General features: G+C 40.9%; 1 protein-coding gene across 7 annotated transcripts in view; it reads right to left on the reverse strand.

Annotated features, from left to right (window-relative positions):
* Positions 1-8,137: 8,137 nt before the first annotated feature.
* Positions 8,138-21,283, reverse strand: part of LOC124123793 (glycine receptor subunit alpha-2-like) — a 70,978-nt gene continuing 57,832 nt past the window's right edge. For all 7 annotated transcript variants that reach the window (XM_046486966.2, XM_046486967.2, XM_046486969.2 and 4 more), the window contains 7 exons: positions 18,928-18,992; positions 18,249-18,316; positions 13,981-14,207; positions 12,212-12,294; positions 11,798-11,929; positions 9,877-10,262; positions 8,138-9,236 (listed from right to left, as the gene is read on the reverse strand). In XM_046486966.2, the coding sequence (XP_046342922.1) occupies positions 9,048-9,236; positions 9,877-10,262; positions 11,798-11,929; positions 12,212-12,294; positions 13,981-14,207; positions 18,249-18,316; positions 18,928-18,992 (1,150 nt within the window). In that variant the 3' untranslated portion in view covers positions 8,138-9,047. The remainder of the gene's footprint in view (positions 9,237-9,876; positions 10,263-11,797; positions 11,930-12,211; positions 12,295-13,980; positions 14,208-18,248; positions 18,317-18,927; positions 18,993-21,283) is intronic.

Raw genomic sequence — 21,283 nt, forward strand, 5'->3', positions numbered from 1 at the left:
TTTGTACTCCAATAGAACCCCTACGACCCGCCCATTCAAGCTGCAGTCATTCCAACCATGACCAGGCCTTTGCTTACCGATGCGTGGTTTTTCACAAAGGTCACTTGTAACTGATGGTAGTTCATCCATAACTGCTGATCTGTTTGGGAACAATGCCATTTGCATCTTTGCACCCACATGCTTCACATGTCTGCTATAATGTAACAAATACGCAAAAAACACGAGCCACAGAGACAATAACACCTTCTGTGAGATGGGAAATTGGCATATGAGAATCGTCTTACACGTTTTTCTTCTGTCGAAGTTGTTGCAACTTATGTTTGTTCCTGACGTTGTGATGTTTCAAAGCAACAAAAGTAACCTGTCATCCATTTACTAATAACTATAGACCTTCAAATATTACGAATACAGAATCTATTTAGTCAACGAGAGGCATCAATGCTTTCTGACACTAAGATGTGTTATGGCCATGTACAGGCTCCATACTGCGAGTGGTGTTCCACAGCATGATGATGGGTATCTTCCAGGAGCTGACTATCGCATATTCATAAATATTACCCCGAGACTGACTGTATCGCGTACTGATATGTATTGATACGGAGCTGACTATCGCGTATTGAAATATTTGTTCCGCAGCTGACTATCATGTATTGATATGTTTTGTTCCGGAGCTGACTATCATGTATTTGATATGTTTTGTCCCGATGCTGACTATCATGTATGGATATGTTTTGTCCCGGAGCTGACTACCATGTATTGGTTACGTCCCTTGATGTGATAACACCATGTAATGTCGAGCTGAACTTTTTTCAAAAATATGCCAAGGTAGGACGCAAATACTACACTGCGAACGCGAGGAGATAACTTGGTATATGATCAACACTCCTGACATCAACATGGTATCGATTGATGTGTATAGAGCCAGAATTAGCTCGTTTATCCACCCGAGGGGAACACGACAAGTGACGCTGCACAGAGACAGTGAGTACTCGCCATTCGCTTCTGGGACTGATGTTCATTTCAGACTGCTCATTTGCACTACTGCATTTGCTAGGCACCTCTCTGCATCCTTCGCCCTACTCAATCATTTCGGAAAAATGAACTTTGATCGGTATTTGCCAAAAGAAAAAAACCTCTTTCCGTGTATCATGTGACGTCACTGCGATGGACTATGACCCAGTTTTGACAAATTACCACTCTTGGCTTGCACGTGAAAGGTGTCGTCTCGGTGTCGACGTGCTGCCCGTGGGGGTTATCACACAGATCATGTTGTGGTCAAACGACGTTGAAACAAACCCGGGACCAATCTCTCTTGAAGAAGTAAGAGATACTATCCCATCGGAGCTACACGACGTCAAATCGGATTTAAGTTCGCAAATTGCAGCTCTAAAAACTGAAGTGAACGCAATCAGTTCTAAATGTGGTCAACTTGAGGTAACAGTAACACTAATCAAATCTGATATTCACGACTTGAAACATATTCATGACATTACGTATACTGACATTGATGCTGTTACTGATAAAATTGAAACTGTCGTAGAACGTCTATCTAAGATTAATGAGGATATGGACAAACTGGAATCATTTAGCAGACGTGATAATGTCCTTCTCCATGGTGTACCCGAAGCAGAAGGTGAGAAATCGATGGCTTGTCAGGAAACGGTGATGTCAATTTTTAACGAACACGTAACTTTTAAAACGTGGCAACCATATGACATTATCCGTGCCTATCGCCTTGGAATAAGACGTCGAAACGCGGACATCTAAATGTAACATTAAACTGCTTGATCAGTTCTTTTTAGAAAACCTTTCAGAAATGAGTGATTCTTACACAGTTATTTGTGGTGATATGAATGCAAGTACAGGTGAACAAAACAAGCAAATTGCTAACTTCGATGATGTTTTTGATAAACACAACATTCCATTAAGTGAGGAGGAAGATCTATCTACTGATGATCGTTAATCCCACGACAGTGTGATAAACAGATTTGGGCAGATATTGTTAGACATGTGTTATTCATTCCAGCTATGTATTGTTACTCCAATAAAAACCCTGCGACCCGCCCATTCAAGCTGCAGTCATTCCAACCATGACCACGCCTTTGCTTACCGATGCGTGGTTTTTCACTTGTGGTTTTTGAGAATCATCTTCACACATTTTCTTGTGTCGAAGTTGTCGCAACTTATGTTTGTTTCTGAGGTTGTGATGTTACAAAGCATTGAAAGTATAAGCTGTCATCCATTACTGAATACTGAACACCTGAGAACCTTTAAGTCAACGAGAGGCAAACATTACCATGAGACTGACTGTGCAAATAAAAGAAAATATCACATTCTAAAGAAAATATCAGACCACATGCCACTGGGCTTGAGAGGTGCCTCAAGGGGGGGGGGGGGGGGTGATGCTAAGCACAGTAACATCACGGCTAGTGACACACTGTCGAATGGGTTCCACAGTAGCATTGAACGCTGAAAAAGTAACCTTAATTGGTAATGATGACGATTCAAGCGTGTTAAGTAAACATTTCAGAAATGGCTATTGCCGGTAGAACCACATTTTCAGCTGAGAGCATTTCACCTATTCTAGCGGGTAATTAATTAATCCGATTACCGATACCTTTAAATGAGTGTCCCTGGGACATTAGTTAGAGGGTGTTTCTTTCACTTCACCCAATGTATCTGGAGGAGGGTGCAGAAAGAAGGTCTGGTGATGGACTATAAGGAAGATAAGGAGGTGAAGAAGCTGGTGAGAAGAGCTGCTGCCCTCCCTCTGGTACCTCGTGACAAAGTGGATGATGTGTGGCTTGATGCCATTGCTGACTCTCCTGCTTGCCCTAAAGTGACTGCTTATATGGACTACGTGACAACCAGTTGGGTTCAAGGAGGGGCCTTCATGCCAGAACCATTTCGAAAACCAAGGCCACTGTACCAACAATCACCCGGAAGGGTGGCACAACAAGATAAAGAAACTTGCCAAGAAGTGCCACCCGAACATCTACGAGGTAGTGAAGCTATTTCAGCGAGAGCAGTCACTCAAAGAGGTTGCAGTCCTGAGACTCTCTCACCAGTGGTCAGAACCTTCACGAAGAAAGAAGTACACGGCAAACGATGCACGTATTGCGTCCCTCAAGATCCAGCTCCTGAACCAACACCTGAGTGAGATGGAATATGCTGAGCACGTGGGCGACCTCCTTTATCTGCAGTAATGACATTAAATCCATTATGATATTCATATGCTATTCATATTCAACAATGTAAAGTTTTGATGAATATGTTATCCTTGTTGAATAAAAAATGAGAAAACAAGACTTGTTTTGTTATATACGGTAACCTGTTAGAATCACAAAGCATGTTTTGACAGCATAGCCGCGAGAGCCACATTATACACTAACGCAACCATAACCATTGCCGCGAGAGCCACATCAATTTGGGCTATCTATTTTCGAAATGTGGCTTTGCCGGCCTGTAACCAAGTAAACACACACAGTTATTTTCTATGACGGTATCTCCTCCCTAAGTAAAATCGGTACGTTTATGAAATGCAATCCCACCACCATGCCATTTAACCTCTCCTGCCGCCAAAAGCGTGCATTGTTACATCCGATGTATAAAGTAGACATGTAACAGTGTCACAATGCTGTATTTAGCTGATCTATTCAAAGAAACAGAGCTAAAATATTGTATTTCGGCAATATATTCCGATATCATTGTTACATGCTAAGTCTTTGTATTTTCTGTAACTTTTTGTCAAGCCGTAGCCGAGGAGGGACCTCCCAATCTAAACCCGGTACATTTATGGAATGGATCCAGCTACCCATGAATGTTTGACCCGTTTGACCATGTTATGGTTCATGGGTTCACACTTTTGTAGGAGGGGGCACGGGTGGCCCAGTCGTCTAAGGCGCCGCGATTCGCTGTGCAGAGTTGCGTTCCTTGGGCACGCCAGAAACCTATGATTGTGCCCCGATTATGTTTCTAGGTTTGTCGGCACCATACCCGTGCTCGTGGGTTTCACCGAAATGGTAAACGTCTCAGACCTGCATTACTTCGGGCTTTCCTCCCACATTAAGCTGACACGCCGCGATATAACTGGAATAATGTTAAAAGCGGCGTAAACCCAACTCACACACACACCCTTTGGTAGGACGGGCAGTGAATGGTGATCTTGGATAAGTCTTCTATTGGAAACTATTTTGACCTCGTGCATTTAAGCGGTATGTCCAAAACCATGTCATAGAGCTCTCATGTATCAGGTGTATGAACATGGTTTATTGTTGGATTGTAGGGCTAGATTGCCTGAAAAAGATAAGCACACACCTGTAGCGTATATACTCTGTAATTATCACCCTTTATCAGTCAATGTGTGACAAGCTAGTTCAGACATTCACATTACAAAGGAGACAAGAAGTAGACCTGAATCGTTGTATGGCAAATACTACTCTACGTTCGATAACGGCTGCCAAGAGAGAAGTATGCTACTGAGTTACAAGTGGACGGTGTAGAATGAAGTATGTTATTGAGTTACAAGTGGAGGGTGTAGAATGACGTATGTAATTGAGTTACAAGTGGAGTGTGTAGAATGACGTATGTTATTGAGTTACAAGTGGAGTGTGTAGAATGACGTATGTTATTGAGTTAAAAGTGGAGGGTGTAGAATGAAGTATGTTATTGAGTTACAAGTGGAGGGTGTAGAATGAAGTATGTAATTGAGTTACAAGTGGAGGGTGTAGAATGAAGTATGTTATTGAGTTACAAGTGGACGGTGTAGAATGACGTATGTAATTGAGTTACAAGTGGAGTGTGTAGAATGACGTATGTTATTGAGTTACAAGTGGAGTGTGTAGAATGACGTATGTTATTGAGTTAAAAGTGGAGGGTGTAGAATGAAGTATGTTATTGAGTTACAAGTGGAGGGTGTAGAATGAAGTATGTAATTGAGTTACAAGTGGAGGGTGTAGAATGAAGTATGTTATTGAGTTACAAGTGGAGTGTTTAGAATGAAGTATGTTATTGAGTTACAAGTGGAGTGTTTAGAATGAAGTATGTTATTGAGTTACAAGTGGAGTGTTTAGAATGAAACAGTTGTGACAGTGGATCAAGACGGCGTTGGGCACAGCAGTACTTTTCAGGTACCAGTTACATAAAGATAATCAAATAAATAATCTCTTTACGACTGTAAACGTTGTTATATGAAAGTGGGAAATTTAATTAAAGTCCTGATTTTAGAAATTATTATTATGACAAATACATGGAATAGAATCTCCAGAAAATTGTACATAAGTCTCATTCCCTGTCATCGGGCGACCCCTGTGCGTCGTCCGTGTTCGTCTCCAACTCCACAAAGACCATTCCAGAGTTCACAACAACTTCCTCCTTCTCGTGCTTGCATAACGATCAACTTGTTTAACTGGTGTGACAGTAGAAGCTGTATAATAAGGTGCCAATACCGACCCGATCAAGAAACAAGTCTAGATGTTCTTTGTGCCGGCAACTTTGTATTGCTGCAGTCACTGATACAGTGTATCTGCAGTTGACGGGAATGTTGGCCTCCTCTCCTCCACCTACTACTTTGACTATAACTCTTGCTGCTACTGCATATGTTACCACTACGTTCACTATAACTCTTGCTGCTACTGCATATGTTACCACTACGTTCACTATAACTCTTGCAACTACTGCATATGTTACCACTACGTTCACTATAACTCTTGCTGCTACTGCATATGTTACCACTACGTTCACTATAACTCTTGCTGCTACTGCATATGTTACCACTACGTTCACTATAACTCTTGCAACTACTGCATATGTTACCACTACGTTCACTATAACTCTTGCTGCTACTGCATATGTTACCACTACGTTCACTATAACTCTTGCTGCTACTGCATATGTTACCACTACGTTCACTATAACTCTTGCAACTACTGCATATGTTACCACTACGTTCACTATAACTCTTGCTGCTACTGCATATGTTACCACTACGTTCACTATAACTCTTGCAACTACTGCATATGTTACCACTACGTTCACTATAACTCTTGCTGCTACTGCATATGTTACCACTACGTTCACTATAACTCTTGCTGCTACTGCATATGTTACCACTACGTTCACTATAACTCTTGCAACTACTGCATATGTTACCACTACGTTCACTATAACTCTTGCTGCTACTGCATATGTTACCACTACGTTCACTATAACTCTTGCTGCTACTGCATATGTTACCACTACGTTCACTATAACTCTTGCTGCTACTGCATATGTTACCACTACGTTCACTATAACTCTTGCTGCTACTGCATATGTTACCACTACGTTCACTATAACTCTTGCAACTACTGCATATGTTACCACTACGTTCACTATAACTCTTGCTGCTACTGCATATGTTACCACTACGTTTACTATAACTGTTGCTACTACTACATATATTACCACTACGTTGACTATAACTCTTGCAACTACTGCATATATTACCACTACGTTTACTATAACTGTTGATACTACTACATATATTCCCACTACGTTTACTATAACTGTTGCTACTACTACATATATTCCCACTACGTTTACTATAACTCTTGCTACTACTGCATATATTACCACTACGTTTACTATAACTGTTGCTACTAATACATAAATTACCACTACGTTTACTATAACTGTTGCTACTACTACATAAATTACCACTACGTTTACTATAACTCTTGCTACTACTGCATATATTACCACTACGTTTACTATAACTGTTGCTACTAATACATATATTACCACTACGTTTACTATAACTGTTGCTACTACTACATATATTACCACTACGTTTACTATAACTGTTGCTACTACTGCATGTATTACCACTACGTTTACTATAACTGTTGCTACTACTACATAAATTACCACTACGTTTACTATAACTGTTGCTACTAATACATAAATTACCACTACGTTTACTATAACTGTTGCTACTACTGCATATATTACCACTACGTTTACTATAACTCTTGCTACTACTACATATATTACCACTACGTTTACTATAACTGTTGCTACTACTACATAAATTACCACTACGTTTACTATAACTGTTGCTACTACTGCATATATTACCACTACGTTTACTATAACTCTTGCTACTAATACATAAATTACCACTACGTTTACTATAACTGTTGCTACTACTGCATATATTACCACTACGTTTACTATAACTGTTGCTACTACTACATAAATTACCACTACGTTTACTATAACTCTTGCTACTACTACATATATTACCACTACGTTTACTATAACTGTTGCTACTACTGCATATATTCCCACTTCTTTTACTATAACTGTTGCTAGTACTACATAAATTACCACTATTATTACTGTAACTCTTGCAACTACTGCATATTTTACCACTACTATTACTATTAAAGTTTTAGAACTGCAGGATTCTGAGAAAGAATATTGGCCTCCCGCAACTTATACTTGTCGTAAGAGGCCACTAAATTGAAGGGTGGTCACTACTACTACTGCTGCTGCTGCTGCTACTGCTGCTACTACTACTACTGTAACTACTGGTACTACTACTACCCCACTCACTCACTGCGTGTTGCTTAACGTCGCACTTCGCAAAATGCCAGTTATATGATGGCGGCCTGTAAATAATTGATTCCGAACCAGACAATCCAGTCATTAATATTATGACCAACGATCCATTCCCTCGGGGTACGTTGACACCCTATCAACCTGATCCATTAAGTCGCCTCGTCTGACCAGCATAGGTTATTGTGGATCTCTCCAAATCCGGGCCCCCCACGGGTTGGCCATAGACAGAGGACGAGTGACAGTACATCGGAGATAAAGGTACAGCTTGGAGAACACAACCGTGCCGGGCCATAATGTTCTATCAACTGTTCATTGTTACCACAGAGAGGCCACCAACCCTCAGGCGCCTGTTTATGCAGCTCGAACAGCACTTATTTCTAAAATGTATTGCTTGGAGAACAATACAGCAGTTTAATTGTTCTTCAAAGTACCCAAATGACAAACACCTTTGAGAGCACAGCCCTCACCTGTGTCCTTGCCATTGTGACGAATCGGTTATTGTAAAATGCGAGGCTTTTTCGTTTTGCAAAAAATATAACATTCCGTCAATATTTATTACAAAAATAATGAAATATGCAATCAATAATCTGTCATATTTTCGGTTTACAGTATACCGAAGTCAACATGAAAGAAACATCCATGTTTGTAAGGAGGGTTGAAGAACGAATTGTTTGAAATCTAAAAATACACGCCCTGCATGCTTTACAGTCACCGACAAAAAACATCGGAAACAGTGAACAATGGTCTTTGAGAAAACCAGTCGCTAGATAAGTAGAACAAGTGTGTGTTCAGTGAAGGTGGGACTTGCATTAATACGACTTCCTACTGAATTTCATGTGTACAATAACTCAGTTCCTATTATATCTGTAGTATTATCTGAAGTATTCCAAAGCAGGATATTCTATCATCTCCCCTCTGGGGCTAGTCAAACAGGGACGTGTTCCACCACAAACTGAAGGTGCCACTGTGTGATATGAATGTCTGTAAAACATCTTAAACACAGCTTGTCGTGTATGGTAGTCTCTGTAAGAAATAATTCAATCCAAGAAAGATAAACTTAAAAAATGGTAAACTTCAATCACGTTTGATGTAAATCGAAACCCATCCATAGAATACGCATCACATACATGCAAGTAGAATTCTGTTCCAATGTAACGCACCACTGAGAGCGTTCTGGACTGTTCACAACATCTGTGAAATCACATAATGGGAGAGAACTCTAGCACCCATATGTCGATTCAGGAAGCACACCTCACATCTACACACATCCACATGGCGATTCTGATACACGTTGCTTTATACGGAAGGCAATCCATATTGCAGAACTATCTACTAGGTAAATAGCAGGCTGACATTGAGCTTTCATTGCGAGGTATTCGTAGCACTTCCGTATATCAGAATCCATTAAAGGGAGGTAACTTTGTCATCTGCTGGAGACCATGACACTACTGGCTATTTGAGTTCTCCCATAGCATGTATACCATCCAGTAGACAATGTTGAAGCCCAGGAACACCCCGGGGAAGGCGTAGCGGGATATCTTGTCCATTAATCGTGCCTTTTGTCTCATTACTGAAACCTTTGACAGCCCACGACGCCCTCGGACCTGGGCTCGCGTACCATTTTCTTTTTCAAGCTGAAACGCCAAAACAGTGGGAGATTACATCTTTGCCCGCAATTCAGAACGAATGATTAGATGCACAGGCCACGTTTACAAATTGAACGTATCAAAAGCCAACAGATATATCAACTTGCTGGCGTATAAACATTATAATAGGATGCTGTTATATTGGGGAGTGGACCCAAAACTACGACTGGAAACCGCACATGGCATGTTTTATTCCGAGAGTTATTATACTGCAATCATTGCGAATGGTGGCGTTGCAGATCATCTCGCTCCATTGGAGTGACCTATATATAACAAACCTTTGTATATATGACTCGCATATGTCAAAAGTATACAGATACTGACACATTTTATCTTCACGACCACTTTATGGCCTCCCCCTCCCCAGACTCCGTACACTGTCCCACCAACTTGTCCTGCCTTCAACTGGACTTATGCGATGCATGTACGGGAGTGAGTATATTTGGAGAAAACAAGTTATTATTTGGGCCACTGCACTTGATATTTAAGTACATCGCAATGAATGACTCTCACCACTACCGCCTACACTACGTAGACAAAACTATGTACCTCATCACAAAATAACCATGACATGACCATTACCATTAATATAACATGATGAAGACACTGCATGAACACATCTGCTTACCTCGACGCCCAATTCCTCCCCCGACTCTGGAGGTCGGTAGTTTCCGCTTATTGTCTGGCGACGTCGCTCGACTCTTGCCATGACGTTGACATAAGCAAACTCAAGCAGGGCTGCAAAAACGAACACCAAACACATGGCCATCCATACATCAATGGCCTTGACATAGGACACACGTGGGAGGCTTGCACGTGCACCGGAACTCTGTGTTGTCATGGTGAGGACTGTGAGGAGGCCCAATGAGATGCGAGCAGGCGTTGCATCAATGTCCAGCCAGAAAGACATCCAGGATAAGATTACTATGAGAACACTTGGGACATACACCTGTGCAATGTAGTAGCCATAGTTGCGGGATAGCTGGAAATCCCCTCGGATACACGTGTAGTTTCCTGCAAATATGTTAATTGCAAGTGATTTCTTGGCATTTCATTGGTTATTCAAGCAATTGTTTTTGCCGAAAAATAATTACGCCATGCCCACAAGCTGATTATTGCATCCTTATTGGCTGATAATAGGGTGAACGGGGCTTGCGTTTTGGGTGACTGATTTCGCATTGTTGTTAATGACAGACAGATATTTTATTACAGTCTCACCTGATATTTACAATATATAATACATATCAAAATTTCAGTACATGTGTATGAACCGCCCATTACAGGTTATGAGAGACTTTTTGTGCAATCACAAACAATTTCTAATACACAAAGTTTAAGATAAACAGATAAACAAGAAAACGATCATACTAAAAGCTAAAACCCATAATATTCCTTAAAGCATATGAAAAAATCTTATACATGTTTTTTTCTCTTGAGAAGTCTATGAAGTTATTCCGTTATCATTGTTGACATATTTGAATGTGCACACCGTTGTTTTACGTTAATGTCTTTATAAATGCGAACAAAAAAGATACTGAATCAAGTTCTTAAGTAGAGCCACTTGGCCAAGGCTGAGCAATCATGATTTAAGCAGCATCCAAACATAGACCGTTGACTTCTGAAAGTAACTTACACTGGCTACATGTTTGATTATGTATTCAATATTACCTTGTACTTATGCCTGGTAGTTCTAAACTGACGTTATGCAGTGCTCATTGACGTCACAAGCGATTTATGTGGTGTTATTCCTACAAAGACTCATGTCTCTATATATTCTAAATTTGCTGCTATTGGGAAAACAGTGACACAAAGGACATGAAGATCATCAGTCGCGTGACCACTTGTTGCAATGCCAGGAAGTGGAAATGTACTCATTTGGTAGGGGTGTCAAAACCACATGTGATCATTATAGAAACTGCTATCCTCTGCCCAAGCAGGCACTACTCCGACGTTGCATACCCTGCATCAAACGAGCATGAACTGGAGGACAGGCTGCCATTTATATTCATCTTGAATACCCAGACCCAGTTCGTGACGTTCCCATGACATGTCTGGCCAGCTCTCTGGCTAGCACATAAGTGTATATCAATAATAGAACTATTGTGGAACTTGAAATATCAATGGAGCTATGTTTGAAGAAAGCGTCCTGTGAGGGACACATATATCATTTTTAACGAATACTACCCTTTATCACACACACGTTCATGTGTAAACATCTATCACCTGAGGGGTTCTTGATTTTGGCAAATATTTGTTTTGTAACATGTATGGAAAACCCCAAATATCGAAAGAAACACCAAACACGCGTACGTCATTACAAGCGACCCTGACTTGGAAGACATATCTGATCATGAACTATTGAGGATATGCATAGACAAAGCTTTAATTAAGCAAGTTGCTGCTTTAGTAACAATATTTATTTGTGTTCATTGGTGGCTTCAGTAAAATCACCTTGTAAAGCTACCGACAAAACGAGCGTCAATGAACAAGGTAAGTCAGTTTATATGTTTCATCAATGTCTACCTGTATGAGATAAAACTCGCACCTACCACTGACGTATGTTTTAGTGCAGTCGTCGGTGGTCCAGCCAACGAGGTCAAATTGAGGTAGGGACAGGTCACTCCTTTTGACTATTGGGCTTTCGTGCCACGCAAAGACGACGTTCTTCGTCGAGTAGCCATCTGAAACATATTTGAATTTGTACCATACCTTGTTCTTATTCTGTATTCAAGTTCACGCCCTTAACGTGAAACACAAACACTCGGCCACATGACAGACAAGATGAGTTATGGTGGCATCATGGAGGAGACAGAATTCTGATTTCAACTCATGTGATGGGTATATTGTTTCAATGTGACTTTTGATAGATATATTGTATGCAAAGGTTAGATCAACCACAAACCAGTTAACAGCGATCCTAAAGAAGAATACCCCATCATGATAAGTGACATTTAATTACTCACAACTTTCTAGGAGTATTGAACACACTTGGTCATCAAACGGGTATTTCTGTAACTGCATGTCGCAACTGAGTGTCATCGATATTCTGGAAGTAAATGTAGTCGCAAACAGTGAACCTGGACTAAGAAACATGCCCTAGCTACTATTTGGATATGATCCGTAAATAGCAGGAATTAAGCGTTCTATTGTATGCTGTTATTCATTAATGTTAATCATTATATGTATGAATTTCTTTATGCACTGGGGGCACGGGTGACCCAGTCGTCTAAGGCGCCGCGATTCGCTGTGCAGATTTGTGTCCCTAGGGCACGCCAGAAACCTATGATTGTGGGTTCGAATCCCGGTTCGCCCCGATTATGTTTCTAGGTGTGCAAGCACCATACCCGTGCTCGCAGGGTTTCACCGAAGTGTTAAACGCCTGAGACCTGCATCACTTCGGGCTTTCCTCCCACATTAAGCTGACACGCCGTGATATGACTGGAATACTGTTATAAGCGGCGTTAAACCCAACTCACTCACTCTTTATACACTCATATGCTTCATTACAGCCAACCGTTAGGAAGGAAAAAATCAATGCAGTGAGTGTATTTACATAATTCCCCCCCAAACAGAAGCAGCAGCAGGGAAATCAACAGTCATTAATATCGCCTGACAGTGCCTGATGGGATCTGCATATTTCCCGACAGAACAACGAGATGAAAAGAACGACTGGACCAGGACAACGTGGTATAACATTGCACTCGGCATCTAGGAGCATACATGTACGGCAGTGTGTAGCGTACATTGTGTAGCACAGTATGAGTGTGGTGACATAAAACATGTTTACTTCTGTATATCTTACAACGCGGGTGTGGGGGTAGTGGGTGGATGGGGGTGGATGGGGGTGGTTGTTGGTGGTGATCGTGGTTGTTGTGGAGGCTGCTCAAGGTATGGAGGACGAAGGGAAGGAGGCGTGTCAGTGAGTTACTGTGATAAACTGCGGTACAAAAGAAAGTATGCACTTGAAAATTGGATTTAAGCAAAACATGATAAACTTTGCAAACGTAAGCTCCAAAACACTCGTATTGTATACATCACCATCGATTAACCATTTCTTGTTTGTTTTATTATTAGCCACCATCAGACATGGGTGTATACTTTCTTTTGCCCTGCTGTTTATAAATTTATAAACAAAATGAACGGACGTGAAGACACACCAAACATAACAGTTAAACCAATACAACCAATGTAGATAGTCATGGTAAGAGCTGCCCAGGATGATGGCAATAGCCATGTCACGTCTAATCCTTTAACACCAAACATTAGCCCCTTGGCATATATCACATACGCCGACAGCTGAATGCGCTCCATTTGACCCCAGATTTCTGATAGATTTACTAACGATGAAAAGGTCAAAGCAATTTGCCACTTGAGTGATAAAACAAATACATGACCAGATGTGAGTCGAGCTCCAATATTGACCTCTCTGTGCTGAATGTTGCTGGCAGCTCCAAGTGGCATGCCAATGTACATTAAACGCCTCCCTGTTAGTGAGAAATGAATGCCTTGATTTCATATGCACATTGTTCACCTACTATGTACAGTTCTCATAATGTATACCAATTCATCATAGGCAGTCATGAAATCTTAATGCATCAGGATAAAACTACATTGGTGTTCGTGCATATCCATTGAACGTGGCAGTCATACATCAGCTGATGTTGGCGAGTCTTGTCCATTTACATGCAACTGACCATAACGAACATGGCGTTGTGCAGGTGCTGGTACCCACCTGGCACTATACAGTACTGTCCCGTTAGGATATACATGCATCAGTTTGTTTGGCACCGTGACTGCATGAAAGTCGGCTCTCTTCTCATTGGTGAAGAAGAGATCGGGAACCCAGAGTTGGGACATGATGCGTGTGTCCAACTCCAGCGCCTCTATATTGGGCAGGGAGTCGTATCTGAGGCGTGTGTCGAGCCATGTTTGACGGAGGAAGATCGTCAGTGAGTAATCCTGAAAGAGTAATTTCCTACAGCGGTATAATAATTACATTAAGTTGCATAACAATGAGAATAATAGGAAACGAATTTTCTCTGTCGTGTTTTATGATCTGTATTTGACTGATAATGGCAATCAAAATATGGAAATCATAACGAATTAATGTCTTTTATACATAAATATGGAACAGCTGAATGAGATTAATTTCAAAAACTCTTTATTCAAAACGGTTTCCATTGCATAAGTCACCACAAGGCCACAGGTAAACTAACGGCAGATGTGCACGACGTATCGACGCAGGTCACATAGGATGCTTTCCGACGGCAAATAAAGGCCCCGACACAAACATATATAATATTCATATCTGTTATTTCAATTTCGAAGAGAAATTTCGTTGAGACATTTCCCAACAGATTCTACTCAACTGAGGCTGTGCTCAGTGTGAGATGTTAACAGTGTATACCCACCCACTCCCCATGTATATTTCACTTACATATACACATAAAGCGATAACCTTGAAAGGGACTTGTGTTGTTTTGACACATACAATTTTGAAAAAAATGAACTGAACTGACTTGTATCTGTTTTTTTCATGCTTTTAACCACTGTTAATAGTTTTAGCGTGTGAAATGTAATTGAAAGTCACAATGCGATCAGTTAGTAACTACCACTGCGGCAGCATTAAGGTTCCATAGGCTACATACATCCTGGCACCTGGGACCTGTTCGGATATGCAAACGTGTTTTCACATATTTGATACATAATACATAATATTTCACCTGTCGATCACACGGACTCAGATTCGATAGAACGGACACATGGTGTTGTCTGCAGGAGGCAGAAATATAGATCCATACACGCACGTAGGTTGGAATACATGTATCTCAACAGTCGTAATGTGTTGCGAGTAAGTGTGATTGTGTGACTGTACGATTGTGAGTGGCTGTGTGACTCTGCGGATTGGCGACAGTGTGAGTGAGTGAGTTTAAGTTTAAGTCACGTCTGAAATATTTCAGCCATAATGTGATTGAACAAGTTGTTATAAAATATTTATAAAAACTGTCGACAAAGAACAGTATAATAAATAGCAATATATCACAGATTGACTTAAAACTAGTTGTAGAACATTAAAAAAATCTGATTAGTGGGGAATGAGACGACATAAAATTGGGGAGTACTACTGTGTGACTGTGTGACAGTGCGCCATTTGGACTGTGTGACAGTGCGCCATTGTAACTGTGCGACTGTGTGACTGTGCGCCATTGTGACTGTGCGACTGTGTGACTGTGCGCCATTGTGACTGTGCGACTGTGTGACTGTGCGCCATTGTGACTGTGCGCCATTGTGACTGTGCGCCATTGTGACTGTGCGACTGTGTGACAGTGCGCCATTTTGACTGTGCGACTGTGTGACAGTGCGCCATTTGGACTGTGTGACAGTGCGCCATTTGGACTTTGCGAGTGTGCGCCATTGTAACTGTGCGACCGTGTGACTGTGCGCCATTGTGACTGTGCGACTCTGCGACTGTGTGACTGTGTGACTGTGCGCCATTGTGATTGTGCGACTGCGTGACTGTGCGCCATTGTGACTGTGCGACTGTGTGACAGTGCGCCATTTGGACTGTGCGAGTGTGCGCCATTGTAACTGTGCGACTGTGTGACTGTGTGACTGTGCGCCAATGTGACTGTGCGACTGTGCGCCATTGTGACTGTGCGACTGTGTGACTGTGCGCCATTGTGACTGTGCGACTGTGTGACTGTGCGACATTGTGACTGTGCGACTGTGCGACATTGTGACTGTGCGACTGTGTGACTGTGCGACATTGTGACTGTGCGACTGTCTGACTGTGCGACTGTCTGACACTGCGGCGATGTGACTGTGGAACTGTGTGACTCTGTGACTGTGCGACATTTCGACTGTGCGCCTATGCGCATGTGTGACTGTGTGATTGTGCAACTGTGCGAAAGTGCGACATTGTGATTGCGAGCAAGCGACTGTGCAACTGTGTGACTGTGGTTGTGCTACTGTGCGACTGTGCTACTGTGCGACTGTGTGCCATGGTGACTGTGTGAATGCGACTGTGCGATTGTCTGACTGTGCGACTGTGCAACTGTGTGACTGTGTGAGTTTTCGGCTGTACGAGTGTGCGAATGTGCGATTGAACGATTGTGCGACTGACCGTGCGACCGTGTGACTCTGCAGCTGTGCGACTGTGTAACCGTGTGAATGTTCGTCAGTACGACTGTGTGCCTGTGCGATTGTGCGTGACCGTGACTGTGCGACTTTGCACCTGTATGACTCTGTGACATTGTGACTGTGCGACTGTCTGACACTGCGGAGATGTGACTGTGGAACTGCGTGACTGTGTGACTGTGAGGTTGTGCGTCTGTGCGACTGTTCGAGTGTGTAACTGTGTGACTGTGCAACTGTGCCACTATGAGACTGTGTGACATTGCAACATTGTGACTGTGTGACCGTTACTTTGACTGTGTGACCGGTTGTGTTCAGATACAGCAAGCAACATCTATTACTGTTGTTGATTTCAATTGTGCGGTAGCAGGCAAAGTGATAAACCGTCTACCAAATGGATTAATAATAAACAAATAAAATCTTCACTTGTGAAACTGATTGGGTACAGGTTGTCCATCTTAGAACGCCCTCTCTATCATATTTTGGACACCCAGTTACAATATTACAACAGTCAGAATGCATGGATAGAGAAGCGGAATATACTAATTAAGATTAGAAGTAGGTAAAATATGACAGAGTAGTAAAGCTTTTAGTTGGATAAATATACATTTTGACAACATTAAATATCCATTTATGTTCAGGCACTGAGAGATCTTCATTACCATACAAAATCAATTTGATATCTATTGGAGATTTGTTTACAACTATATCATTTAAAATTGTTAACAACTCATTGCGTTTCCACATGCAACGCAAAAGCTTGGAATGTTATTATATCTTTCTTAAACGTTGCCCTGAAGTTTGAGTTTCTTTCACGTAGAGAAGTATTTGACATGCTCAATGTAATGGAAACATTGATATATGAGAAGATTTTAATCTTGTAAACGGAAGTTGATAATCATCAAAATTTCAGAAATGTGTACCTGTTCTTTGATCAGATTTAAAAGATAAGATATTGCTAAATAATAATACATTTAATAAAACAGAAAAAGTTTACGTTTTTTCAGTCTTTCTGGCTGAAGGGCTCTATAGATGGTACTGGATAGTTCGACTAGAACATGCATATATCATGTTTTGACCGGATAGTTCTGTACTAGAGCATGCACATTTCATGTTATTACTGGATAGTTCTATAATAGAACATGCATATGCCACGTTATGACTGGATAGTTCTATACTAGAGCATGCATTTACATGTTAAGCCTGGATAGTTCTATACCAGTATACGCCTATATCACGTTATAATTGGATATAGTTCGTTATTTAGTGATTAAGTGAACTCATGACATAGACCTATTCTGCGTGCATGTAAGTGAATTGCGTTGAGGTACACTACACAACACCAACATCAAACAGTGGCCAGATACTATGCACAATGTGTCACTATAACTATTATAGATTTTGAGTGTGCGGTATCAGGCAAAGTGATAAAATTCACGTTTATGAGACCTGTTTCTCACAATATGCTGCACTATGTTCTGAAGCGCAATCGAGGGCGTGTTTAATGTTGTTGGTGTATTGTAGCGTGTTTGCCAAATAATGCCATGTCCTTTGACAGGAAGTCGATGATCATCACTCGATTACGATGGCAACCTGGTGCTATGTATTGAACTAGACACGGACGGTGTATAGGGCTTTGCTGACAATACAGTACTTTAGATGACTACTACTTCAGTGATTAACTTATATAGAAATGGATTTTCTGCCTATTTCGATCAAAGTAACGGAATATTAATGTCATCAATATTCTCAAGGTTTAATAACACCACCTAGGAACCTGTGTCTAGTTAATATTCTTATGACTTGACCTGAAATATTTGGGAACAAGATGTAGCTACCTACTCTCATTCTGCAGTTGCCACTTACCATGGTCGATTCACTGATGGAATCAAAACTGACGACGTATATCTGCACGGTGACCCGGGTGGCAATATCTGCAAGAACCAAAGACATGTAGCGGCGTAGACGACTGTCAGACAATCACAGTTAGTTCGCTGATGACAGGGAAAATATAAACTACAATGCTTTATGCACACATTTTTTAAAATGTTTTAATATTTCCTTAATCTTAACTCATAACAAGATACACAAACAAAGGAATGGTATTGTCGCTATATTATACTGATGATTAATTATGCATAGGTTAGATGTCAATTATAACGTAATAATGTAATACTATTTATTATCTAATTTTGTATGGCTGATAACGCACATTTCAATCTGTGCAGATGTCAGAATAAGAAACTAGAAACATACTGCTCCCCAGCCCTCCTTGACATCCCCATACGCTCACATCTCGAGGCGCCTCCTACTTCACAAATGTATCATCACTTACACTGTCCGAGTTCTAAGAGTAACTAGATACTTTAGTATTCAACTCAGACCCCTCACTCACGACATATGGTCATTCTCTGTGTACGTATGCATGATAATAACACGGAGTTTACTGATGAAAAGATCACGAAAAACAACTCCAATGAATGGCCGTTGCAGCTGACCGACGTTAACGACCTGCCACACACTGACATGCTGACCCTACACTCACCTTCCTCAAAGTTGGGTGGTACGTTAGCATCATAGGTAGCCAGGATCTTCCGAATAGCTTCCTCCCTGAAGTAAATACAAGTATTGTCTTATTCGTAAAACCAGAACTACATACACAATAGCTGTATCTGAAAGATAAATGGACACTGCCTGTAAGTTAACTTTCAAGAGCAATGAAAGAGCTTTGTTTAAACTCGATGCATGGTTAAGGAAAAGGGTGATGAAAGCTCTTATTGTATTTACAAGCTCACATTAATAAATGAAATAATATACAATCCAATCTACTATCGTCAAACAATTTCTTAGCTGCAGATATGAATCGATCGTGTTTGATATTAACTGTACTGCTATGTAGTACAGGAGAACTCGGTTCAGCACGAATAAGCAGCAAGGGCTGCAAGGCGATGCAATTGTGTTATCCCTTCTGACCTTAAAGTAGAGCACGCCTGCCTGTTTGTCTTTATATACTAGTATTTAGATGAAGCATAAGTGGGGCACGTAACGACAATGAACTTTTCTCCATCCTGTGAATCACTTTGGCGTGTCACGTTCAGCTATACACAATCAGAAATGCAATTCCGCATTTTGAGACGTTGAGTACAATCTATAAGACCCTTGCCTGCTATACATATGTAGTGTCCGCATCATGGCAAAGGCGCGAATACAAACGTGCTTTTAATACACTGATCTTTGAATTAGAAGGTCTTGGCTAAAAGCCCAGCTCATTCCTTGTTGTGGGAATTGCCGTGTACACCTGCTCGTGGATTACCATATGATTACTGAACATCAGAGATAGATTAACAAGTTCATGAAGTAACGATAATCTCATCAAGCATCGCAACTCCATACAGGCGTACAGTGCTCTACAAGAATGATATCTTGCCCACGAGGTTCGTAACCGATTGGAAGGAAAGCACCGTCACCTGTACTGTCTCCTTGTCAGTATCATAGTTGAAGGGATCACTTGGCCCAAGCCTCTAAGAAAGTGTTTTTGGTTTTTTTTCGTGTTGAGCGGTGCGTACGCAGCTTTCTGAACACGACTTAACATGGCGACCCTTGTCCACGTTTGTTTTCACACCATGCTGGGGCGAGCGAGAAGAAATAATTGGCGAAGTAACTTGGGAACACTGATCAACAGAAATGAGATAAACTTTGTCTTGTAATTAATGACGAAATGTAGGCATCTTGTCGGGGTCGCATTAGTCAGTTAGTCATTGTTTGTCATCTTGTTGTTCAGGTAATCAGAGGAACTGAGTGGTTCCACCACTTACTACATTAAAGTCACAAACTTGGCATCAGGTGAACGATGAAACAGGCACGTACATTGTATGTATGTTGGTTGTACCATGGGGCATGGATGACAAGGAGGGCATGGGGGTTATATAATAATAATTATACAGTTTAGTGGATTGAAACATATCGCTAATTTCTGCTTTGAGAATATAAACTGAACATCAAGTGTAGAAATTGTACACACATATGTAGTTTGATAGTTGGTGTTTATTCAGTCAGCGTCCCAAACTCAGTTCACAATAAACAAAAGTCAATGGAGTTTCATTTTACGACCTCAAAGCTGTCAAACGGTATTTATATTTTCAATATTATAGGCATGTAGATATATGTATACATCAAAATATGAACAACAGAAAACGGATCTACATCAATTTTAGTCAAACTCCCACAAAAGCAGAAATACGAACATCCGTTCGCTTCGGGATCTAGGTTTCAATCAAATTATTGCAATTAGGGTAATTCAATAAATGACATTCGATTAGTGACCACAAGTTATATCTGATCATCATAGCTTATGACGCCTAATGATTTGTTGAAAGCCAAATGAAATCGAATCCTTGCCTTGCTGTATGAGAAATATGTTGTGGACATAACTGCAAGGTGCCATCTCCATTAACTATTCTATTGCACTTACTTGCTTTGTTGGTGAACGAACATAAGCGAATAATTAGATCATCATCATGTTTCAACATCATCTAAATAGAATACGCATAAAATATAGAACTACATTGGGACTGCACATATATCAGGGGCATAGTAGCTATTTCATGATCATACTCTCTATAGTTTTAATCGTAGAATACGTGTTGGTTTTCAAACAATCTTAACCTACAAACAATCGTCAGTAGCCAGAGGGATTGTGTAAATCCTGCTTGGCTACCATGCAGGAAGCAGATGTACAGTAAGTCCCCATGGTCCCAGGGATGATGGCCTAACTTTGGTTGCCGGTGTTCTATAGCCCATCTTTATAATGTATTGTCATGAGTAATCACATTTTTATAGTTACATGCTAGTTTAAAATCTATATCTTTGTTAATCTAGTGACTGTCATTTGCCGACAGGTT

Source organism: Haliotis rufescens, unplaced genomic scaffold (assembly GCF_023055435.1).
Source record: "Haliotis rufescens isolate VD_foot unplaced genomic scaffold, xgHalRufe1.0.p SCAF_7, whole genome shotgun sequence".
Classification (NCBI taxonomy): Eukaryota; Metazoa; Mollusca; class Gastropoda; order Lepetellida; family Haliotidae; genus Haliotis; species Haliotis rufescens.